The 21,318-nt window shown below is 39.1% G+C and overlaps 1 protein-coding gene across 3 annotated transcripts in view; it reads right to left on the reverse strand.

Moving 5' to 3' along the window:
* Nucleotides 1-289: 289 nt before the first annotated feature.
* Nucleotides 290-21,318, reverse strand: part of LOC142159136 (cytochrome P450 2D20-like) — a 32,131-nt gene continuing 11,102 nt past the window's right edge. For all 3 annotated transcript variants that reach the window (XM_075213761.1, XM_075213760.1, XM_075213762.1), the window contains 8 exons: nucleotides 19,401-19,563; nucleotides 14,039-14,191; nucleotides 8,777-8,937; nucleotides 6,719-6,892; nucleotides 5,474-5,615; nucleotides 3,024-3,211; nucleotides 1,062-1,203; nucleotides 290-696 (listed from right to left, as the gene is read on the reverse strand). In XM_075213761.1, coding sequence (XP_075069862.1) covers nucleotides 518-696; nucleotides 1,062-1,203; nucleotides 3,024-3,211; nucleotides 5,474-5,615; nucleotides 6,719-6,892; nucleotides 8,777-8,937; nucleotides 14,039-14,191; nucleotides 19,401-19,563 — 1,302 coding nt within the window. In that variant the 3' untranslated portion in view covers nucleotides 290-517. The remainder of the gene's footprint in view (nucleotides 697-1,061; nucleotides 1,204-3,023; nucleotides 3,212-5,473; nucleotides 5,616-6,718; nucleotides 6,893-8,776; nucleotides 8,938-14,038; nucleotides 14,192-19,400; nucleotides 19,564-21,318) is intronic.

Genomic DNA, 21,318 nt, shown 5'->3' on the forward strand with positions numbered 1-21,318 from the left:
TGGTTGTGTAGATAGTGCCCCAGTGCATTGCTTTGCCCGGGGGCCTAGAATGCTGTTAAGATGGCCCTGGCCACAGAGGTCCGTGCAATGGAGAAATACACCCTCGTCATCTACCAAACAGACAAATAACCAAATTTGTGAGTCACATTCCTACGCTAGTGTATCTTTAAAATGATAAATGTTTGTCTATATTACATGAAACACCTAATGTAGACCTTATAACGGGTTACCTGTGCTACAAATAGTTTTGTTGTAATTTTTTTATACTTAAAGAAAACCCCCAAAAACATTTAGATGCACAAATACTTTATTCACCTTATTAGGTCACAACTGTGTTCATTGTGTGGTTATTTCTTGCGTGCAGAGTGATAAAATGAAAAACGAATCTATTATAAAAAGGTATATAAAATGTTATTAGTTAGGGCAGTATGATTGATATTCATACTGAACACGCAGTGTGCTTGTAGACCCAAATGCTTATATCTACATACATGGGTAATTAGCCCTCTCTCTGGTGTTAGCGAACTTGCGCACAGACTTGGAACGGACGAGGGCTGAAGTTGAACGTGAACAAGGGGTCATCCCGGGGATGTGGCTGATCATCTGGGATGTGGAATTCAAAACGTTGCAGCAGAGATGTAAAGAAGATGAATAGATCCATTCTTGCCAGCTGCTCCCCCACACATATACGGCGGCCTAGAACAAGAGGAGACGAATGAGAGAGGGAAAAACAAAGCTCAAACCAACCAACTAGTATTCTGAAGGTCATCATTGTTCACAGTCACCCAATCCGCCAAAACTGCAGAATGTTCTCTATAGGGCATATGTATTAATCAGTGGCTCACAATGTTTATGTACTAGCAACACACACAACAAACAGTCATGGTTGCAAAAATAAAAAGAGGAGTGCATACAAATAAAGTCAGAATGACGGTGACTTTCTCCCAGACTTTCCAGTTCCATCCCTATAAATCCACCGCGTACAGGGTAGGGATCGTATACTATAGTCCTATAGCCAAATCTCCTTAAAACACCCTTCAACAATCTGTCAATCAACCTACCTGCGGAAAATGGAATGAATGCTTCTTTTTTCACAAATTTTCCTTCTGCATCCAGGAAATGTTCGGGGTAAAACTGATAGGGCTTCTTCCAAATGGTTTCGTCTTTTAAAACGGAGGTCAAGTTGGGTATGATTGTGGTACCCTTAATTATTAAAGAAACAGAAATACATAAGTACCTTTTATTGCCTTATCTTTATACTTTTATAAAACATACATGTCCCAGTAAGGAATGGGTGTATTCACTGTTCCCATACTTGGAAAACGGAGGCGTCACAGTTAAAAAAAAAAAAAGGATACTTGTGCAGAATTGCTTTGAGCAGCTGGTAGGGCTGCCCACCCCTTCACTACTTCGGGGAGAAAGGAGGACACATATTGGTAGATTGGTAGGCCAACTGCTAGACATATCCTCCAAAAGACCACTTCAACCCAGGCAGCTTAGTCATAAATACAAAGTGCTTGAACTGAGTAGCTTTGTCTTTCTTCAGGTACAATAATATCCCAGTAGTGTATCAAAATCAATGTCACCAGCATAATGGGCAAACCCATTTAATACCCTTTTATTATGCACTCTTAAGGCATCTCGTCGGCTAGAAGAAGTATTCCTCACATGTGGATCCAGAGCGACTTAACCTTTGCACTATTTTGGTAAAAGTTATTTATATATTTTGTTTGGATTGGTTGGATGTATACCTTCAAAAAGATCTCTTTGAAATATGTAAGAGATTTATAAACACTATCTGTTCCCCGACAAAGCAGCAAGTTTATAAATACTTTAGCTGCACGGTTTGATATGAAACACTCCCTGCAAAATACGCCAATATATTTTACATTTTTCACCAAAAGAATTGTATCCTAAACCAGTTCCAAAAACGTAACCCGGGTGCCCACAACCTCCCAGAGTGTGATGGCTGAAACAACTAAGCTATATATCTACATAAATGTATAAGATTTTGTTCTCAACTTAGATATGTTGATTTTGTCATCTAATAATCATATAACAAGACTTTTTGATGATTCATATTTGCTTATTTCATAAAAGGTACTCCAATTTGATCCTGTTACATACTAATTGTGTATGCTTCAATAAAGATTATAAAGGACACACGTTATGGTATTTTAGTCCCGTATAATAATATAAAAATACTCTCACAATATAATACACAAGCATCTTACTTTCCTTTCCTGTTTACCCAACAACATTTACCGGGCACTGTTCCAAGAACATACTATTAATTCAGTAAAATGTTTATTTTTAGTGCTCCTACTCCCAAGATTCACCCATTAATTCTGGCAGATCCATTTGTTGTAAAATGTAACTTAATTTGGAAAACACTCCCTTCCTCAGCCTTGTGGAACCCTTTATGTACTTAAAACATTTCACTTTCATAATTCACCGTTGATGCAACTGCAAGATTTAAGTCAGATGTATGGCATGCTATTGCATTCTCTTACTTTTGCACTCTACTTTTACAAACTCTGCAGTGTACAGTTAGGGTAAGACTGGATAGTTTAGTTTACATTAATGCTTCTGTGTTGTCCTTTAACCAGAGCTGGTTAAAGTTTTCAGGGTGCATTAGGTGCAGTCTCCCACCTAAGGTGATCCTTCCCTTGTTCCCGCCTGTCAAGTGTGTGTGATTTTCCATGGCTCTGTGTCAGCTGAGTGTGGCGCTGGCTTGTGACCTCATAATCCAGCACCACACTCCCAGACCATCACTTCACATTCCTTGTTTTAGATGCCCTAGGCAGCCATCTTAGGTTGCCTAGTGGTAGCACCGGCCCTGCCTTTAACGTTCACACCGACATAGATCGAAAATTTATATCTGTGCCTCTCCGCTATACAGAGGGCTTCCATTTTATATATTACATCCCTGTAACACTCGAGCACCCTCCTAATTCTCATTAGTGAAAATTAGCCTGACTGAGGACATCAACTGAAACCACTTGGACAGAAACGGTTATTACCTTAGGGATATCAAAGCCTTGGATATTGGTGTCTCTGTAGGTCATATGGAGCAAGGCCATGGGCAAAATGTTTCCATAACGTTGCACTTCATGGACGACAGCGTTGGTAAACGGCATGTTCCCTCGGTCCTCTATTGTGGGTAACTTATCTCTGCCAATCACACGGTCTATTTCTTCATGAACCTTCTCTGTGTAATAATACAGTGAATTCAATTTACCGAACAAAAGAAACGTGATCCAGAAATGAGTTACTATATACACCACTGTGCAAGTGTCATAGCAGAACTACAGATATAATGGACTATATATAGATAAATATAGATGTGGCCGGTGTTGGGGACCAACAACTGCTGACATTTCTAAAGGTTCTTTCAGAAGTTTGGGAAATCTAGTTTACCATATGTATTCAGTGTAAACAAATGTACATCAGTCATGGAGCAATACAATGGGATTGTACCATACAAAAAGTAAATTAAGCTATTGTAATGTTTTGTCCAATTCAGTGAATTTAATGTGCCTTTCCAACACCATGGTGCTTGCATATAATGTATATTATTTACTGCATTTCTCTTCCTTCAGGAATATACACTCATTACTTACTTCGTGTTCCGCTTATCAGGAAGCGGATTAGCATGCTGACACTCCATAGAACCGCCTACTGATGTCGCTTCATGTCAGAGCGGTCAGTTAACTCCACCAATCACAAGAACAGCCTTCTAAGCCTGATACCCATAATCAGCACCAGGAAGAAGAAAGAATGCTGGTGATTGGTGGAAAGACTTCCTGATATAAGGCAGGGGTCGTGGGCGCCTAGGATTCTTGAACCTTGATCTGCCAAATTTGATTTCTTCCAGGGACCCTTGCAAAAAGGTAAGGGTTTAGCTGCTTCCTCTAAGGAGTATTTGGCGAGATCAGCGGGAAACAGGCAACAAGATGGCAGATGGCAGGAAGGTAAATACACAGTGGCTCTGCGACAGCAGAGTATTATCACTGGAAAGGTGAGGTTTGGGTGATGATCTGCGGACTGCAGAGAATACCACTGGAATGGTAGAGATGATGATCTGTTGACTGCAGGATATTACCACTGGAATGGTAGAGATGATGATCTGCTGACTGCAGGATATAACCACTGGAATGGTAGAGATGATGATCTGCTGACTACAGGATATTACCACTGGAATGGTAGATAGCGATGATCTGCGGACTGCAAAATATTACCACTGGAATGGTGGAGGAGATGATCTGCAGACTGCATGATATTACCACTGGAATGGTGGAGAAGATGATCTGCGGACTGCAGAATATTACCACTGGAATGGTGGAGGAGATGATCCGTGGACAGCAGAGAATACCACGGGAATGGTAGATAGCGATACATCTGCTGACCGCAGGATATTACCACTGGAATGGTAGATAGTGATGATCTGCGGACTGCAGGATATTGCACAAGAATGGAGAGATACACGGCCTACTCTGGACAGGTAAATGACCAAAAGAACAGGCACTGAGGAAAGGAGGAAGGTACCTTAAATAGTAGGAGGGATATTGAGGACCAATAGCACGTCAGGCAAGGTTTAAAGAGAAGATTGCGCCCGGCCGCCGGAGATAGAGGACGCCGGCGGAGAAGTAACTTAGCCGGGTCTCGGTTTAGCAATACTGAAGACCCGGCGTATGACAGCAGGTGGGAGGCATGGTGCCTTCTGCACAGAATTCCCACTGCTAATAGATAATGTAAGGCAGACATGATTGACAGTTCTGACGTCAACAGATGACTATAGGGAGTATCAGCATGCTGATTGGGTCACTAGGAAGCAAAGTCTGAAAGAGAAAAAAGACCAAGGACTTCTGAATAGAGGAGGAGAAACAGTGCATGATATACATTATTACAGACACAAGGTTCAAGGAACAGGTGCATTAAATGTAATCATATGGCCGATACAGTAATCAATTTAATAGTTTCAGGATAGAACGTGTTTTGTATTATTTGGCACATAGGCGGCAAAATAGTTTGAGGCCTGGTCCAGCCGGACATATTTTTGCTATTATACTTCTGATGGCTGCTGCAGGCTCTGTGCACATTTCTACAACTCCTGCTAGTTGGACAGACCTCCCCCATGTACTTCCCATCCAACAGATCCACAATGTTATTTTATTCCAGCCGCAGATCCTCTAGCTGTCGGGAGGTTAGAGAGCTGTTAGCACTGCTGGACATCAATACAAAGAGAGAAACCCCTTCTGAAACAGTAAATAGGGGAATGTATGCAGAATTAGCCTAGCGAACAACTTTAAGAACTGTTATAATAGAAAGTTTATGTCTTAATTAAAATGTATTCAAGTGTAAACAAAATGTTTAATGGTTTAACTATTAAATCTGACCATTTTGCTTCCCATCCAGACTGACATCTAGCACAGCAGCTACAAGCAGTGTAGAATCCCTGGGCGATACTCACTCTGGATGTGAGGATGGAGCAGCATCATTAACAGGGACCAGCGTAAGGTGTTGGATGTTGTATCTGTACCAGCTATAAAGAGATCAGCCATTATGATGTGAAGCGTCTTCTCACTGAAACTGCTGCTGGGATCGTCTTTAGTCTGAGGCACAGACAAGAGGAGACAGAAGTGATACTTAGTCCAACCTATATGACAGTACACATCTTTATAGCATAATGTACCACCTACCAATGTACAATACTGGTAAAGTGCAGGAATTGAAGAAACATTACAGTAATTAGGTAGTAAATAAACATACCTAGTATGTGACAATTTAGATCATATATTAATGCAAAACGCAAAGGTACATGTGTGCAGCAGGAGTCATGGCATCATAGAGTTAATCTGACTTTGTTACTCAGTAAAAATGTTACTTAAGCAGGGGTTGAAGGTGTGGAAAGAGCATGATAGCCAGAGGTATGAAGGTAGGGAGTTCCAAAAGTATGGAGCTGCGCAGGTAAAGGATTCTGGGCGAGAAGCAGCCTTATGTATGAAGAGTAAAAAGTAGGCCATCCACAGAAGTGCGTAAGGGTATAGCAGGAGATTAAGTCAGAAATGTCAGTGTAAGCGAGGGTTTGAAGAGCCTTAAAGGATAGGTTTAGGATTATGAATGAAATATGGAATTTGACAGGAAGTCAGATGAGAGATTGGAGTAAAGGAGTGATGGATACGTTACTAAATATATCAGCTGTATTTAGAATGAACTAAATACAGCTAAATTGACTGGAGTCGTCTTGATTTGACTCCTCCATTTAGACTCTGGAAGGCCAGCAAGCAGGAGATTATAGTAGATCAGCAAGTACAAGAGTCTAAATACACATGTTGGCAGTGGAGATACAAAGGACAGGTCATATTTTAGCAACACAAAAAGAAGAAAAGAAAAGAAAAACACAGAAAAGTTTAAATTGTTAGGGACGGAACAAATGTGATCGTAGGCTTTGCTCAGTGGTGACATTGCTTTCGAGTCCCACATTTAAAGCTGCAACATGTAAGTTGTGCTTTACATAAATGCCCCAATTTAAAGTTTACAGAAATAAAGATAAATCAGCACCTACTACAATAGCATCTGATTCTCCACCACTAAGGTAAGAGCGTTAGTAATGAACACAAATGAAATTTCCCAGAGGTCTGTTCTCCCTATGGAATCACATTAAAGTATCTCTCTTATCATCTGATCTAGCAATACACAGAGAAAGTTTCCTTACTTTTTCCATTTCCTCAAAATACGCATCGATGAAATCCCTCGTGACGGCAGGATCCCAAGTTTCTCTGTGTTTCTGAATGATTTCCCTTAGGAAGTCTAGATAAGTACGTTGAATTCTGAAAAGCTTCTGATGGGGTCCAGGCATCTTCATGAGCCAGGGGAAGACTTTGTAGAACTGTAGGGAAAAACAGAAATAGAAATATATATATATATATATATATATATATATATATATATATATATATATATATATATATATATATATATATATATATATATATATATATACACATATATACATACATATACATACGGGTAGTGAGGCAAGATGAAATTCTCATGAGATGGAGTTATTTAAACATGTTGGATGTGTGAACTTTTTGGACACAAATAACTTCACTGATCAGTTTGATAGGAGCCTCACACTACTACTGTGTGCTGTTAGAGGACCATGCTCCTTTTGTTATCGAACTCTCCTTCTGTGGCTTCCTGCATGTTTCCATTTTTATCCCCACATTAAAACACTGCTCTGTCCTCACTTACAGAATCACATGAGTGGACAGTAACTACTTGATTTGTAATTGTTCTAGACTTCTCACTGTTGATCACTCACTTATACTGATACAAATGCTGCATGCCTTAGGTCCTTAGGACTGTCCTATACTGGCTCTCATCCTACTTAGTAAACTCTGCTAATAGTGTTTGTTTCTTGGGATCCTGACACTTTTCTAAGATAAGTAATAGGCTCCTTTGGATTTCAGTATCACCTCTAAGTGAATGACACCCAATTGTTTCTATCCTCTCTGGATCTCTCACCATCTGTGCTGGTGGTACTGAATGTCTTTCTCCCATTTCATCTTGCCACCTCCAAAACAATCTTTTAAAAAGTGAGCTAATAATCTTCCCACCAATCAACACAAGCTACCAACCTGACATCTCTATTTCTGTTGCCAACATAACATTAAAACCCATCTCTCAATCTGCCTTGAGGTCATCTTTCACTCAACACTTTCCTTTGTTTCCCATTGCACTAATATTTCCTCCAGATTGACTATTGATTTAATTTTCCTTGCAAAACGTTCTTCCATGTGCTGCTTCTGTCTAACAGTCCCTAGATTGGCTGCATGTACTTTACAGAATTTAATATAAAAAACTTCTACTAACATAAAAAGCCATTAATGAAACAGCAACATACATCTCTTTACTGGTCTCAAAATATCTTCCATCTCCTAACTCTACCCCTCCAGTCCGCCCATGATCTGCACCTGTCATCGGCTACAGGACTGTTTAGGCTGCAGCTCTCTGTGGAATTCCCTCTCTCATACTATGAGCCTCCAAACCTTGGAGCGTTCCCTGAAAGCTCACCTCTTTATGCAAGCTTATAAAATTCCCAAACCCCCTACTTAATCTCCCTAGGCTTTTCTACCCCATTGCCATACCTTTATACAGTTCACACAAAACTTGTATTTATTCTCTTTCTTTGTTCAGCCAACCCAACATTGTTGTGTGAGTGGATCATATAGCCTCACTAACAGGGGCAGGATGGACTTGGGGGGGGGAAGGGGGCATCTGCCCTCCGGGCTGGGCCCATAGTGGACTTCCTTGAGCTGGGTCACTGGGCCACCTGCATTTTTGTTCCTTTAAACTGTTCCTTATAGGCTGCTGAGTCAAGTCTTGCCCTCCGGGCTAAAATTTGCCAGCCCTCCCCTGGTTACTAAGCACTTTATTTCATTGCTTTCTGGCTGGACCAGTATGCAATATGTGGCACTTAACCACATGTACCAAACACCTATTGTCCTACAGATTGTGAGCAGGAAATACTGAGGTTTTTTATTTATTTTTGTTTACCGAGTATGCTGGGGCTATATAAATATATATTGATAAATAATACGACTGCTTTGGCTATTCCCGGCTATGTCAATGACTATATGTTGGCCTAGTCCTACCCACTGGTTACTCACATGAGCATGAGATGTAAAGTAATAATTAAATAGGTTATTTGATCATAGCTGAAGGCACCTATAAATAAAGATAGATATCAGAATAATGTAGTAATCACCTGAGTAATGGGTTCAGCTGCAAGCTCAAACATTTCTCTTAACAAGCAAATCATCTTCTGGTATGAGGGGTCGTTGTAATCGAATCGTTCTCCGAAAATAATGGAGCAGATGACATTGCTGACTGCATTATTAATCACCATAAATGGGTCAAACGGACGTCCTGAAGAGATACAGGCATCAAGGTTATGGGGATCTCTTTACAAATAAATAACCCTATTGGCATATGTAAAATAAGGAACATTGAGACCAGTCTTTGTGAATTAGCGAATGTAAAAATGGCCATCACACAATTTATGATGGGTTTATGGCACAAGCAGTCAAAGTTTTCTCCTGGCCTAACCCATTTCACGTTTCTTAAAGCAGTCCCCATATATTAATATGGGGACTGCGAAGTTCTGTAATTCATTAAGTTGCGAAAAGCTCTGCTCCTCTCCGGCTGGTGCAGGTGCTGGGGGGGTTCACCAAGGCTCCCAGAGCCGCCCCGGCATTATAAATTACGGCAGGGCTTCATTATGCATGGCTGCGATTTTTAGTGATGAATGATGATCGCCACCACACTGTTTTAATAAATAGACCCCTATGTCTTAAAAGCTGTCAAAGATTTCATACAGAAACTGATTACAGAAGAGGGATACTGAATATTAACTGTGCAGGTAACGAAGACATAAAGCATGAAAGTAGCGGATATAAGGTTTTCATTACTTGATTTGGTGGAATCTCCTTTCTTTCTCCTTTCTAGTTCCCATATATAAACCATCAGTTTTGATTCCACATCATAAAAATGTTTAACAGAAGATATTTTGCCATATTGCATTTTACAGTTAATTGTAAATATTGCAAAAGGTTTGCTGTTGTTAAAATAAATTTTTTCCATCTAAAAAGTTGTTAGTTTTATATGTAGATTTATAAACATTATTTGCTTTATGTTATTTTTATAGTTAGGAAAGTTAAAAAAATTCACAAATCCAACCTTTCACACTGTAAGTTCTTGCTTTGCTGATCCAGAGAAAGGAAAAACAAATATCCCAGAAGCATCTGCTGATTTAACCTGACGTGAGAATCAAAATCCTTCCTGTCCCCATACATGGCAATCAGGTTAATAATTCGCTAGATCAATCACCACCACTGCTTAATCAGCTTATTGCAAATATTGATACAATCCTTTGCAAGAAAGACATCCAATCAATTATAAACTCTATCTAGTGACTCTCCCATTACCTCCCCCTTTGCCATTCAACTACGTAGTCTAACTATCCGGTTATGTTGGCAGCGAAAATGTCTTTCCTTCTGTCGCAGTCCCCTTGTCACATTTATGCCTTGTCACTGACATTTGTAGACATTAATTAGGTCACATTTTAGATCACCTTTGTCCAAATTAAACAACCACAGTTTTCCAAGGCTTTAAACTATAATTTCTTCCCTCCATTACTTTTATTGATAACGTAGTCTCTCTCCGACACTCATATTCTTCTATGTCTTTCTTATACCAAAACAGCGACACAGATTCAAGTTGAAAATTAGCAAGTGATATACACAATGGTAAAATTACACTTATGTCTCATGGATCTATGCCTTGATTTATAAATCCCAGGATTTTATTAGCTCTTGCAGCAGCTGCCTGACCCCTGGTGCTGCTACTCTGTTTATTTCTTATAAATTAACCTGCATCCTTTTACCTCTCAGATCTGCCCAATTGTATGTTATTCAATGTATAGTTAGGGCAAGTATTACTACAACCTTCATTCATTTCCTTATATTGTGCTATAGGAAACCATGTCTGCCATTTCTCTGTCCAACTCGTCATCTGCTCTAAGTCCTTCTGTAGAGATTTAGGATCTCATTCATATTAAAAACTAGCAATCAAATGATCTAAGTGGCGCACTGTATAGGCACAACATAATCAATAACCATATAAATAATATACTTATATTTAGGTTTCCCTCACAAAAGATCATAAAAAAAAAAAATGTATAAAACAATGATATATAATATATACGATCAGACCAAAATTGGTATATAGACCACTTGGCTAGTAGCGCCGCTGTCTAGGGTCGTGGAACCCTAAGATTGCCTAGCAAACAAAAAAAGAAAGAAAATGACAGCGCTGGGACTAGTCAAGACGTACACGATGCTAGAGGAGTCGAACTAACCAATACAAATTTATTGCACATCAATAAATCTAAAAATCAACAATATCTTAAAAACAACATATCATTAAATATGTATAGATGTAAAAGAGTCCTTAAATTCCTCAGTTGACTTCTTGAAATTGACGCAAGATACGCTCATTTGTGCAGCGTATCTTGTGTGACATAGCTCTGCTCATGCTCCAAAACAAACACCAATGAACGCAATTACATGCAAATCATGTCCAAACGCAAATGACACTTATGACTGTCTACAACTTGAAGGGTGGAACTGGGGTGGGAAGAGGTGGACGTACAGAGGCAATGCACAGTAAGGGCGTTCCGACACAGCTGTGGGCTCTTCACGGTCAGGTGTAAACGCAGACTAATGACAGACATGACATAGTCTTTGAAAAATAAAACCTATCTGAGTGCCACTAGCTAGCACAGAACAGGTATACAAGCAAGATAGACTATACAAATGCACTGTAAGCACAGTTTGCATTGCAAGCATTTTTTTAAAAAAAAGTAAACAAATAAACATTTTTAAATACATATTTATAGAACTGATTATACTGTTAAGAGTTCGTTTATTTTGTTACTTTTTTATTTATGTGACCATTTAGGCAGAACCTATTTACACTGAGATTCAAATGAAAATGCATCTTGAGATCCGTTTGGATTTCAATACGATCAAAACTACATATAAGTTCCTTGCGCTTTTATAAAGCGTAACTGACATACAAGTCGCGTTCGGACTTGAATCAGGCCCTTAATATCCTGCTCTTTGTTAATAGCCTTTCTATGCTTCGTCAAAATTGCTTGTTTTCCTGTAGTGTCCAGATGACGCCAGAGAGCGCAAGCAATTCTCCCGCAAGGGCCCTTACCTGCCCGCTAGGTGAACAGTAATGTCCCACACACTGAGTGTGTAGGGGTGTAATGATGCAATTAGCGTAATCATATGCCTTGCCCCGCCCAAGCAATGATATTAATGCAGTCGTCAAATCACTCCCAACTCTCATTTTAATACTTCTCTGGTATGAAAAAAGGCAAATATGAGATTAGTATTGTCGGCCAAAGCAGTAACCCAATCTAAATAGGTTTCATTTAGAAAAAAAAAAAAAACTCTGCTTTTTTACATCAGTCAGTCAGCTACCTGTGTACATATTTTCCTGGTCCCAGTACTTTGTTATGTACCAATCTGCTATGGGTATTCCACATCTAGCCCCACTCCATCTTAGTAAACATGCTAGCGTGCTCTTCACCTATAACATCTCCCTTTACCTTAAGGCAAATTGTGCTCACAGATACTCAGTTCCCTCCAGGACTTATACATAAGTGACAGGTGTTTATTGGCACAGGATGCAGGGTACAAGGGTAACAAACTATATGGATAAAATATGATGTGAGGTCAGAGACACAAAATTTAAGGTCGAAGTCAAGACAGGTTTAGCAATAGACTGGAAGATACAGTACTAAAATAGAATCCACTAGCAATCAAAGGTCAGCAACATTTCAGTAAAAGACATATAAAAACAGTGTTCCAGAAGAACAGCCCAATCAAGGCTAAGGTTTGGGCAGGCAGATAAAAGGCCAGGGAAAAATTAAGCAGAGTCAAACACCAATGTTCAATAAAAGGAAAGGAACTGCGCTCAACTCCAAATCGGCAAGAGCAGCAAAAAAATCAGGAATCCCAAATATAACCAATATAATGCGCTCAATTACCTAGGACACACCAATGTATAAGTGAATGCTATAAATGTAAAATCTTACATAACATGAATAGTACAAAACAATTCAAGGTAAATCTACAACAATGGAGGCTAATCAGGCAACCATTATCTGGGTGGATAAAAAAAAAAAAAAACAGTCCAAATGTTCACAGTAGTTAAAATCCCGATGAAGGGCAAGTGTTGAAACACCATTCTCTGGGCATTGTTTTTATCGGTATTTCAACTCTATTATTGTTGATTGTTGTACCATTGTCTATCTTTAATCCAATTTTATTGATTGTTCATTGGTTAATTAAATCAATCGCTTCATTACATTGTTTTGTACTATTCATCTTATGTAAGATTTTACATTTATAGCATTCACTTATACATTGGTGTGTCCTAGGTAATTGAGAGCATTATATTGGTTATATTTGATTGTCAAACACCAATGTTACCTTAAGATTTGGCTCACCCAGGAATCTACAAGTACCTAACACAGTGTGGGGGTTTAGCTGCTTTCTGTGTTCTACAAACACTGGTCACTAACAGACATAGGAGAGTTCACAAATCCTCTCCCAGCAGTTCTACATACACACTCCTCATAACAGATTAGACTCCAGGTGAACTGTAGCATAATATATCTATAGTTATATCAATCTCCTATATATTTGGTGACGTGGGCTGTTATACGGTTGTATATGCCATACTGCCGCTTCTCCTACTGCCTTCTTCACTTACATATTCCATACCACAAATTCCAGATTGCTGCTTCAAATATAATAATATATATATATATATATATATATATATATATATATATATATATATATATATATATATATATATATATATATATATATATATATATATATATATATTATTATTATTGCTTGGTCCATGCACAGCATTGGTAGGCGGGCATGGTGGATCTTGTGAATCCACAGCAGCATGAAAGCCACAGATAGCCTGTGCTTGATGCACAGTATGTCTGATATGTTTTCCTAAAGTGTAACAATTATAGTGTGTGTGTGTGTGTGTGTGTGTGTGTGTGTGTGTGATAAAATCATAGAATGATTGTTTTCAAATATATTTGTACTTCAAATTATTTTAATTACCATACAAATAACCATAAGACACTTTATGCAATTTTTTTCAGTCTATAATAGTAATAATCCACTTTTCACATCTTTATCCAGATGACTTGTTCAAAGGAATCTGTATAAAAGATTGATGTCCCTTTCAGTGAAAACTGTGTTTATTCATCAAAGCAGCGCTCCTTCCATCATATTCACATAAATAGACATAATGATTCAGACACCAAAATCATGAACCATATGTCTATACTATATGGAAAAGCCATCAGATTCTACCACCAAAATAAACCTGCATTTGTGAAAACAATAAAATAATGTTGTCTTACCTTCTTCAGCCTGAAAGGCTGAGCAGAGGTAACCGGCCTCCTCACGCACATACTCTTCTATAGATCTCTTCCCCATCCCAAAGTTTTTTAAGGTTGAAAGAGCAAATCGTCTTTGCTCTTTCCAATGTTGGCCATATCTTGTGAATGCGATACCTAAAGAACAACAATGGTATTTCAGGAGCTCTTGAGAAATGGACATGAATAAGAAAACAAATCTCATAGGTTAGAAATTACCTATTAATGGCACTACATGCCATCTTCTTAGTGTTGGGTGCCAGGTAAACCTTCCTAGTTTAGTCCACATCTAGCGAGTAGTGAGCTACGTCCAGAGTGATGTAGCTACAGGCTCTCGTATCTTAATAAATGGTTTAAGCTGGGGCCCCATTGTGAACCCCCATAACTGCCAGTGTGTACCCCCATAACTGCCAGCTTGTACCCCCATAACTGCCAGCTTGTACCCACATAACTGCCAGCTTGTACCCCCATAACTGATAACTGCCAGTGTGCAGCAGATTATGTGCTGTATAGTGCTCCAAAGTTTTACTGTGTGAAATCCCATTATCTGCTGCCTATTAACACACTATGTTCAGCCTTGCAAATAACACAATGACTGTCTGTGTGTTACCACTCTTCTAACAAGATGAATTTAATCATGAAAGTCCATAAAGACTTAAAGCAAAAAAACTTATTGTGCAGAGTGTAGTGAAAGTCATGGAGGATCAAAAAATATACTGTGGAGACAACCAATATATTTCACATTTTATTTAGTTAAAAAAATGGCATATGAGACAAATGAAAACAATATTGAAAATGAAAAGAAAATCCTGAAATACATCGGGTACCCTGGTAATTATTATTTCGGTATTATTTATCTGTAAATCAACACAATTTGTAGTCCATACATCTCCTACCAATACTTTAAATACTATTTACAACATTTTAAATTATATCGTACAGTCTCGGAAAAGTTGTCGTACCTGCCCAAATTTTTTTTTAAGCATGCGCACAGGGCCAGCGATGCTTTTAGCAACATATGGAGGTCTCCTAGGGCACCAGGATTTTGTGGGCACCTAAACCACTGAATAAGTGACATCATGCCTATCATGTAGTGTTTTTCCTTTTCCTTGCACCCCTGTAACGAGCACCAACTTCTCTATGGACTTAAATTAATCTCACCTCCTTTCCAGACTATTGTAAGCTGTAATTTAAATAAAGACTGAGCACTTCAGGGGAACAAGGGGCGGGAGTTATCATATCACTCCTATAAGGTGATCCTCAAGTTTGGACATTTAGATCCTTAGAGCCTGATTTTACATTTATTGAGCCTTAAGCTATTAGCATAACAATCCAGATAGAAAATCATCTACAGACGTTAATTTGCTTTTACTCAAACAATTCTGCAAGACTATTGAAGAATATAATGCTGTATAATCCATAACTGGGCAACAGAAGAGGTGATCTGGCCCTTTGCAGTCATTAGGACTTTTTAACTTCATCCAAGATTGTGTGATTAACGTGTCATTCATTATTATGTAGTTACTTATTAAAATAGATAGAAGATCAGGAGAAACACAGGAACACAGGATGGTACGTCCCACTGCATCTGCTCCATCTGTCATCAAATTCTCTCCATATTCCATCTGGGGCTTTAACATTAACACCCAAGGATAAACAATACTGATGCTCTCTAGGCATTGTTTATACTGTGGTAAAGAATGTCCTCTTACCAAGAACTGTCCAAATTAAGGAAACGTCAGCGCCCAGTTGTGCCCAGGGAATCTTATGTATGTGACCTGGTATTTTCTCCTAAACTTGACACATTTTTAATTTAGGTTAAAATTATATGTGAATTCTCCTCTCAGTGTTCTGTCTTTCTGCGTTGTGGTGCCGCTGGCAAATTCCTTGTTTATTCTTTAGCTGAAGGTTAGGTATACCATTAATTCCTCTAGAGACAGTGGTCAGAATATGTGCTCTAGTTGGTCTGTGTATCGGCTTTACCTAAACTTTGGACCTTCATTGAACTCCCGGAGCTCTCACTTTGATTGGTTCATTTGACCTTGCCTTAGCCTGATGATTTTGTACTGATGCTGGTCTTCTGCCCAGTTATTTTTACACTCGTCTTCCCTGTGTATTTTCTATTCTCTATACTTGAGTGATTAACACCAATAACTCCAGGCAGAAGTCTTAGGGGCAACAGAGATCAGAGAGGAGGGCTGTCCATAAGAATTATGGGCCCCCTGACAAATTTTGATCCTGGACTCACCTCTCCTTGAGACATGAGTTTATGTGCCTCCAAAATGTCAAGTGGAGGTTCACTGGTATGTACTTTATTACCCTATGAGCCACATGCAGACTGGGATCAAAGAGTTACGGTGGTTAATATCAATGATTTAGAGTTTCTTTGGCTCCGTCCATCAGACTCTCTGGTTGTAGGTCAAATGTACGCCCTTGGTATATTCCCTTCCAGTCACTTTAAAATTACTGTGGGCACAGATATAACTTTTATAGTAAACACCTATACCTGTTTTACTGTGGTGATTTTCTGACAAGTGGGTGGTAACCTTTAAACTATGCATTCCCAGTTACTGCAGATCAGTTGTAGACTATGGATCAGAGGTGCTCAAAACCAATCCACAATAGTTACCAACAGGTCATGTCTTTTAGGACTTCTGGCTAAAGAAACAGGTGGGACAATAAGTGACCCAGAAAAATAGAAAAAAAAAAAAACTTACCTGTGCTCAATTAAAGAAATCCTGAAAACATGAACTGCTGGTAGCTCTTGAGGACTGAGTTTTAGCACATCTGCTGTACTGTAACTTTTATTGTACTAACAAATACAAATTTACAGGAAGTATATAAAGTAGCATAACTGTATATCAGTGGTGGGGCAGTGCAGTGATCTTCTCACTCAAAAAATACATGAAAAAATAATAATAATAATAATTAGACTGCATGGGCACACCGTCAGCCTCATGGCCGTCACATGACCAACTCCATGGCACCATTGTGATGCATGGCAGTTTGGGAGCAGCACGATTGAATGCAATCAGCTTCAAAAGATTACAGTAATAGTCACCAGGCCCCTGGCATTACATGCCTCCTGACATGTGTCCCTCCAATGGGGGCGCCCTTTTAAAAACTTTTAAAAAAAATCCAAAACACTTCTTGCAATGTTGGTAATGTGAAAAGACATTACAAATATAATGATTTTAAAAACAGTAGACGCAGGTCATGTTTGTCTAATTTCTCAAGTGATAATCAGAGCATACAAGTGATGTAATATATAAATGTTTGCTTAGTTAAGCAATCGGCTGTTCCTAGACAATCAGACCTGTTCTTATATTTGTGTGTTACTGTACTTTGAACTGTGATTACTCAGCTTATAAAATATGAGGCTGATATAATGTTCACTATTTCCTGGCTAAAGTGTCCATCCTTACACAAATTACATTACTGTGAATGCTGCATTTTCACATAGTAACCAACCATTAAATGCACATTATGTAGAACCTACGTGTAATGCAAGGATTGGATTGGTATATATCTTAAATATTGATCAAATATGAGACAACAATAAAAAACTAGATAAGGGAATAACAAAATCCATCAATTGACTTGGTCTCAGCACTTTGAGAAATACAAGGTTAAATAGATTTAGATTTCAAAAGCTTGACTGGAATACAGTTCTGTAACCCTGAAACATGGGATGAATCATACTCACAAAGTGACGTCATGTTAGATCTCACTCTGCAATTGCAGAGTTTGCCGAATAATAGTTTTATATAAGGCGTTTGTGAAAAATACATCAGTAAGATGAAATTCAGACCTTTAAATTTAATGTATAGGTGGCTGTGCCAATTAAAATGAATAACCTATGCAAATTGACTGGAGGTTATTTACTAGACCTAGCTGATACACACTGCAAAAAGCCTTGGTTTTGCACCAGTGCCCCTGGATAAATCGGCCTAGCCCACAGGAAGGTGCACGCCTACTGTCCTTTCTCGAGAGATGCCTCCGCAACATAGAAGTTCGCCAAGGTGTGCGGAAAGGTGGAATAAATTCTCCAGAGGCGGACTGGGCAAATTAAAGTGTAATGGTCACATCGGAGTCCAATCTTTTAACACTTTGGTACCACCCCTTTCAATAAAAGAAAAATTCTGTTTTACACCTCAAATCCTGCTCGGTTTTAATCAATAAGAGTGACGGGATATCAGGTTTGTCTTGATTACTTATCGCAATTGTGAGTGTTAAAAGTATTTACTACTTTGCACAGTGTGTTTGAAAATGCGCATCTCTGCCAAAGGCAACATGGAGTTGCAAAACAGGTACTATTAAAAGTCTAGATTGAGACCTCAAGCAGCGCTGGTGCAAAACTGAAATCATCTTGCATACTGGTAACGGCTGTGCACCCTTCTACATATCTAGAAATAAATCCACTCCACCCATTTATCTCATCCCAATAGTCTTAAGCCACAAAGGAAAGCTCATTTCTGCTCTGTTCTGCTGATTGAGTCACATTGAAGCGCCTACTCCATACTTAGCGGAGTCCACCTCCACTTTGCCCAACTCCTCCCCTCTGGCTGGGCAAACTTCTACTCCATCTGACATTTGGCTCCATAAACCCAAGGACATTGGTTGAAACCAAATCGCACTTGTGCAAATCAAGGGTTCAAAGCTGCTTGTGCACGTAGCGGATCATTTGTGTTGCCATTTCATCTTGGATGTCCTCTCACCAACTCAAACTCACTCTTTCTAAAATAGAGTAAATATTCCCACCCACGCAACAGAAGCATACCTGAAATTAGTATTTCTCCTGCAATACAACTCAGTTTAATTGAAAGCAGAGAGCTCTCATACACAGGGAAATACAGCAGCATCTAACAATAGAATTCTAATACATGCAGGTAGCAAACCTGTATTACAGCTCAAACTATTTGAAACCAAACAGCTATCATACACAGGGAAACAGCACCAGAAACAGATCACAGAAGAGAAATCATAACACATCTTTTGCGGGTCCAGGAGAGCTGGTGGAACAAGACACAATGATGATGATGTCGATTGGCAGCACTAACTAGCACCTGTTCAGTACCTTATTCATTAGTGTAGCTGCTACCTTATATGAAGTCATGACCATCTATTCACATTAATTAATTGAAGTTTTTATTTAGATTGTGGCAGGAAAGGATGTTGTAGATGTGATATTTCATGTATGTATCTTACCCTGCTAATGTTCAGGGGGTAAATGCTTCGAAAGCTATATGAAATCGTGTGCTTTGTGGGCTTCAGAACTGCTACTCAAATATCATAATATCAAAATTACATAGGCAACAATACACACAAAATTACAAAATTCACCTACCATTATGAAGTCCTTGATGTTCGAACATGGGTATAGAGGGTCTGTCAGCAGTGTCCTCTGATTTCACGACCAGTCCCTCTTTTATAGCATTATACCCATTCAATACAACTGCATTCTCTTGGAAAATCTGCAGGCTGAACACGTCTCCATACTGTTTCCTTAACTGGAATCAGAAGAGATATTATTTACATGGCACGGGCACACACAAACAACTTCTTGCTTTTTACTTTGCTTTTATTATCAGGATGACAAAGTAATTCATAGCAAAAAGCTGCACACACTTTCTTGTCACCCTAACGCAAAAGTAGCAGAGACTAGCTCCCTAGACACCAGCCACCATCTCGCAGCAAAAGAAAAAGACAGATTTAACTGCTTTCCACTCCTCCCACAGCCCTAACTTGATGGACAGATGACAATCACACTTTGCCTTTAAAAGGGTGTTATATGCAGGTGTTCTGTTTGATTGCAGACACATCCTGTCAGCTTGCTACTAGCTGTGGAAAAAGATGCTTTTAAACCACTTAAAAATATGTAAGTTAAATCAGACTCTTTACTATTAATTTTGTCACACATATGTCCTCCACCTGTATCTCTTTAACCTAGGTGCACTACTGTACAAATGTGTAACTCTGTTTACAGCCTTGTTCTGCAGATTGCCAGCTTAATACCCAACTCCTCTCTTAGAAGACTGTGGCAAACCACTCCCTTTGTCACAACACATTTCTACACACAACTACAGGAGGCTGCATTATGAAGTGTGGCGCAGGAATGTCATCATGAGATTATGACAGCATTGGAATATGCAATACAATTCTGCTACGAGGCATGGGCACCTAATGAAGGAGCTACAAGAAATGAGCTACGGCCTTGAGAATCAGTTGTAACCCAGTAAAATGGATTTGTGTTAACAAGTACTGTTTTAATACTATTGTTTCCAGGAAATCTTAGAGGGACGAGTGCTTTTGTCCTACTTATTTCTTTATCATATTTCAGCCACATTGACATTTTTAAAAGCCTACGAACACAACCCACACAGCCCATAACTCAAGCTCTCTGTGATGCGCTGCAACATTAACATTTGAAATGTATAACAACCCTCAAAACCTGCAACCCAAGTTCAACATTTCTGGCAAGTCTGCATCAAATGCACACTTGCTTTGTTTGTTTTGGACCTAGCAGTTACAATCCACTATTACTTCTACTCTACTCCTAATCCTTGTAGCATCTGTACAATAACCGGTTCTGAACCAAAACATTTTTTACAGCAAAACCCTCTTAATGAAACAGGTACTAATTTTGAAGAAGAGGCTTGTAACAATGGGGAAAAGTAACTGTTAGAATTAGATAGAAAATAGCCCTATGAACCTCTCTGTCCACAGAATCGACACAGGTGTGATAAAGTCACAATACCTAGTATGTATAAAGTATTGTATATCACTTTATTACTAGAGATGCTCAGGCTCGGTTCCTCAAGAACCGAACACAGTCGAACTTAGGGGATCAGAGTACCGAGCCGGCTCGGTACTCGGATCCCCTTGCCTCGAAATTGAAAACGAGGCAAAACGTCATCGTTACTCCGTCGGATCTCGCGATTTTTGGATTCCTTTTGAAGATCCAACAAAACGGTGGGTGGGAGGGAGGGCCCAAGGACAATTCTGTCTTGCATCATTTTTGTTTTCTGCCACTGCTGTGTGCCAATGTTTCCTAGATGTGCTATGAACTGCCGTGTGTTTGTGTCATTGCTCTGTCATACCATTCAGCCAGGTCGCTGCAGTCTTTGTGCGAAAGTGTATGAAAATAATATTGTGATCTGTGAGGTGGTCAAAGTGGACTGCAAATGACTTGAAATTCGTGTTATTGAGGTTAATAATAATGTAAGAACAAAAAAAAAAGAGCACAAATATGTGATTTTATCATA

This window comes from Mixophyes fleayi, chromosome 5, assembly GCF_038048845.1.
Source record: "Mixophyes fleayi isolate aMixFle1 chromosome 5, aMixFle1.hap1, whole genome shotgun sequence".
Classification (NCBI taxonomy): Eukaryota; Metazoa; Chordata; class Amphibia; order Anura; family Limnodynastidae; genus Mixophyes; species Mixophyes fleayi.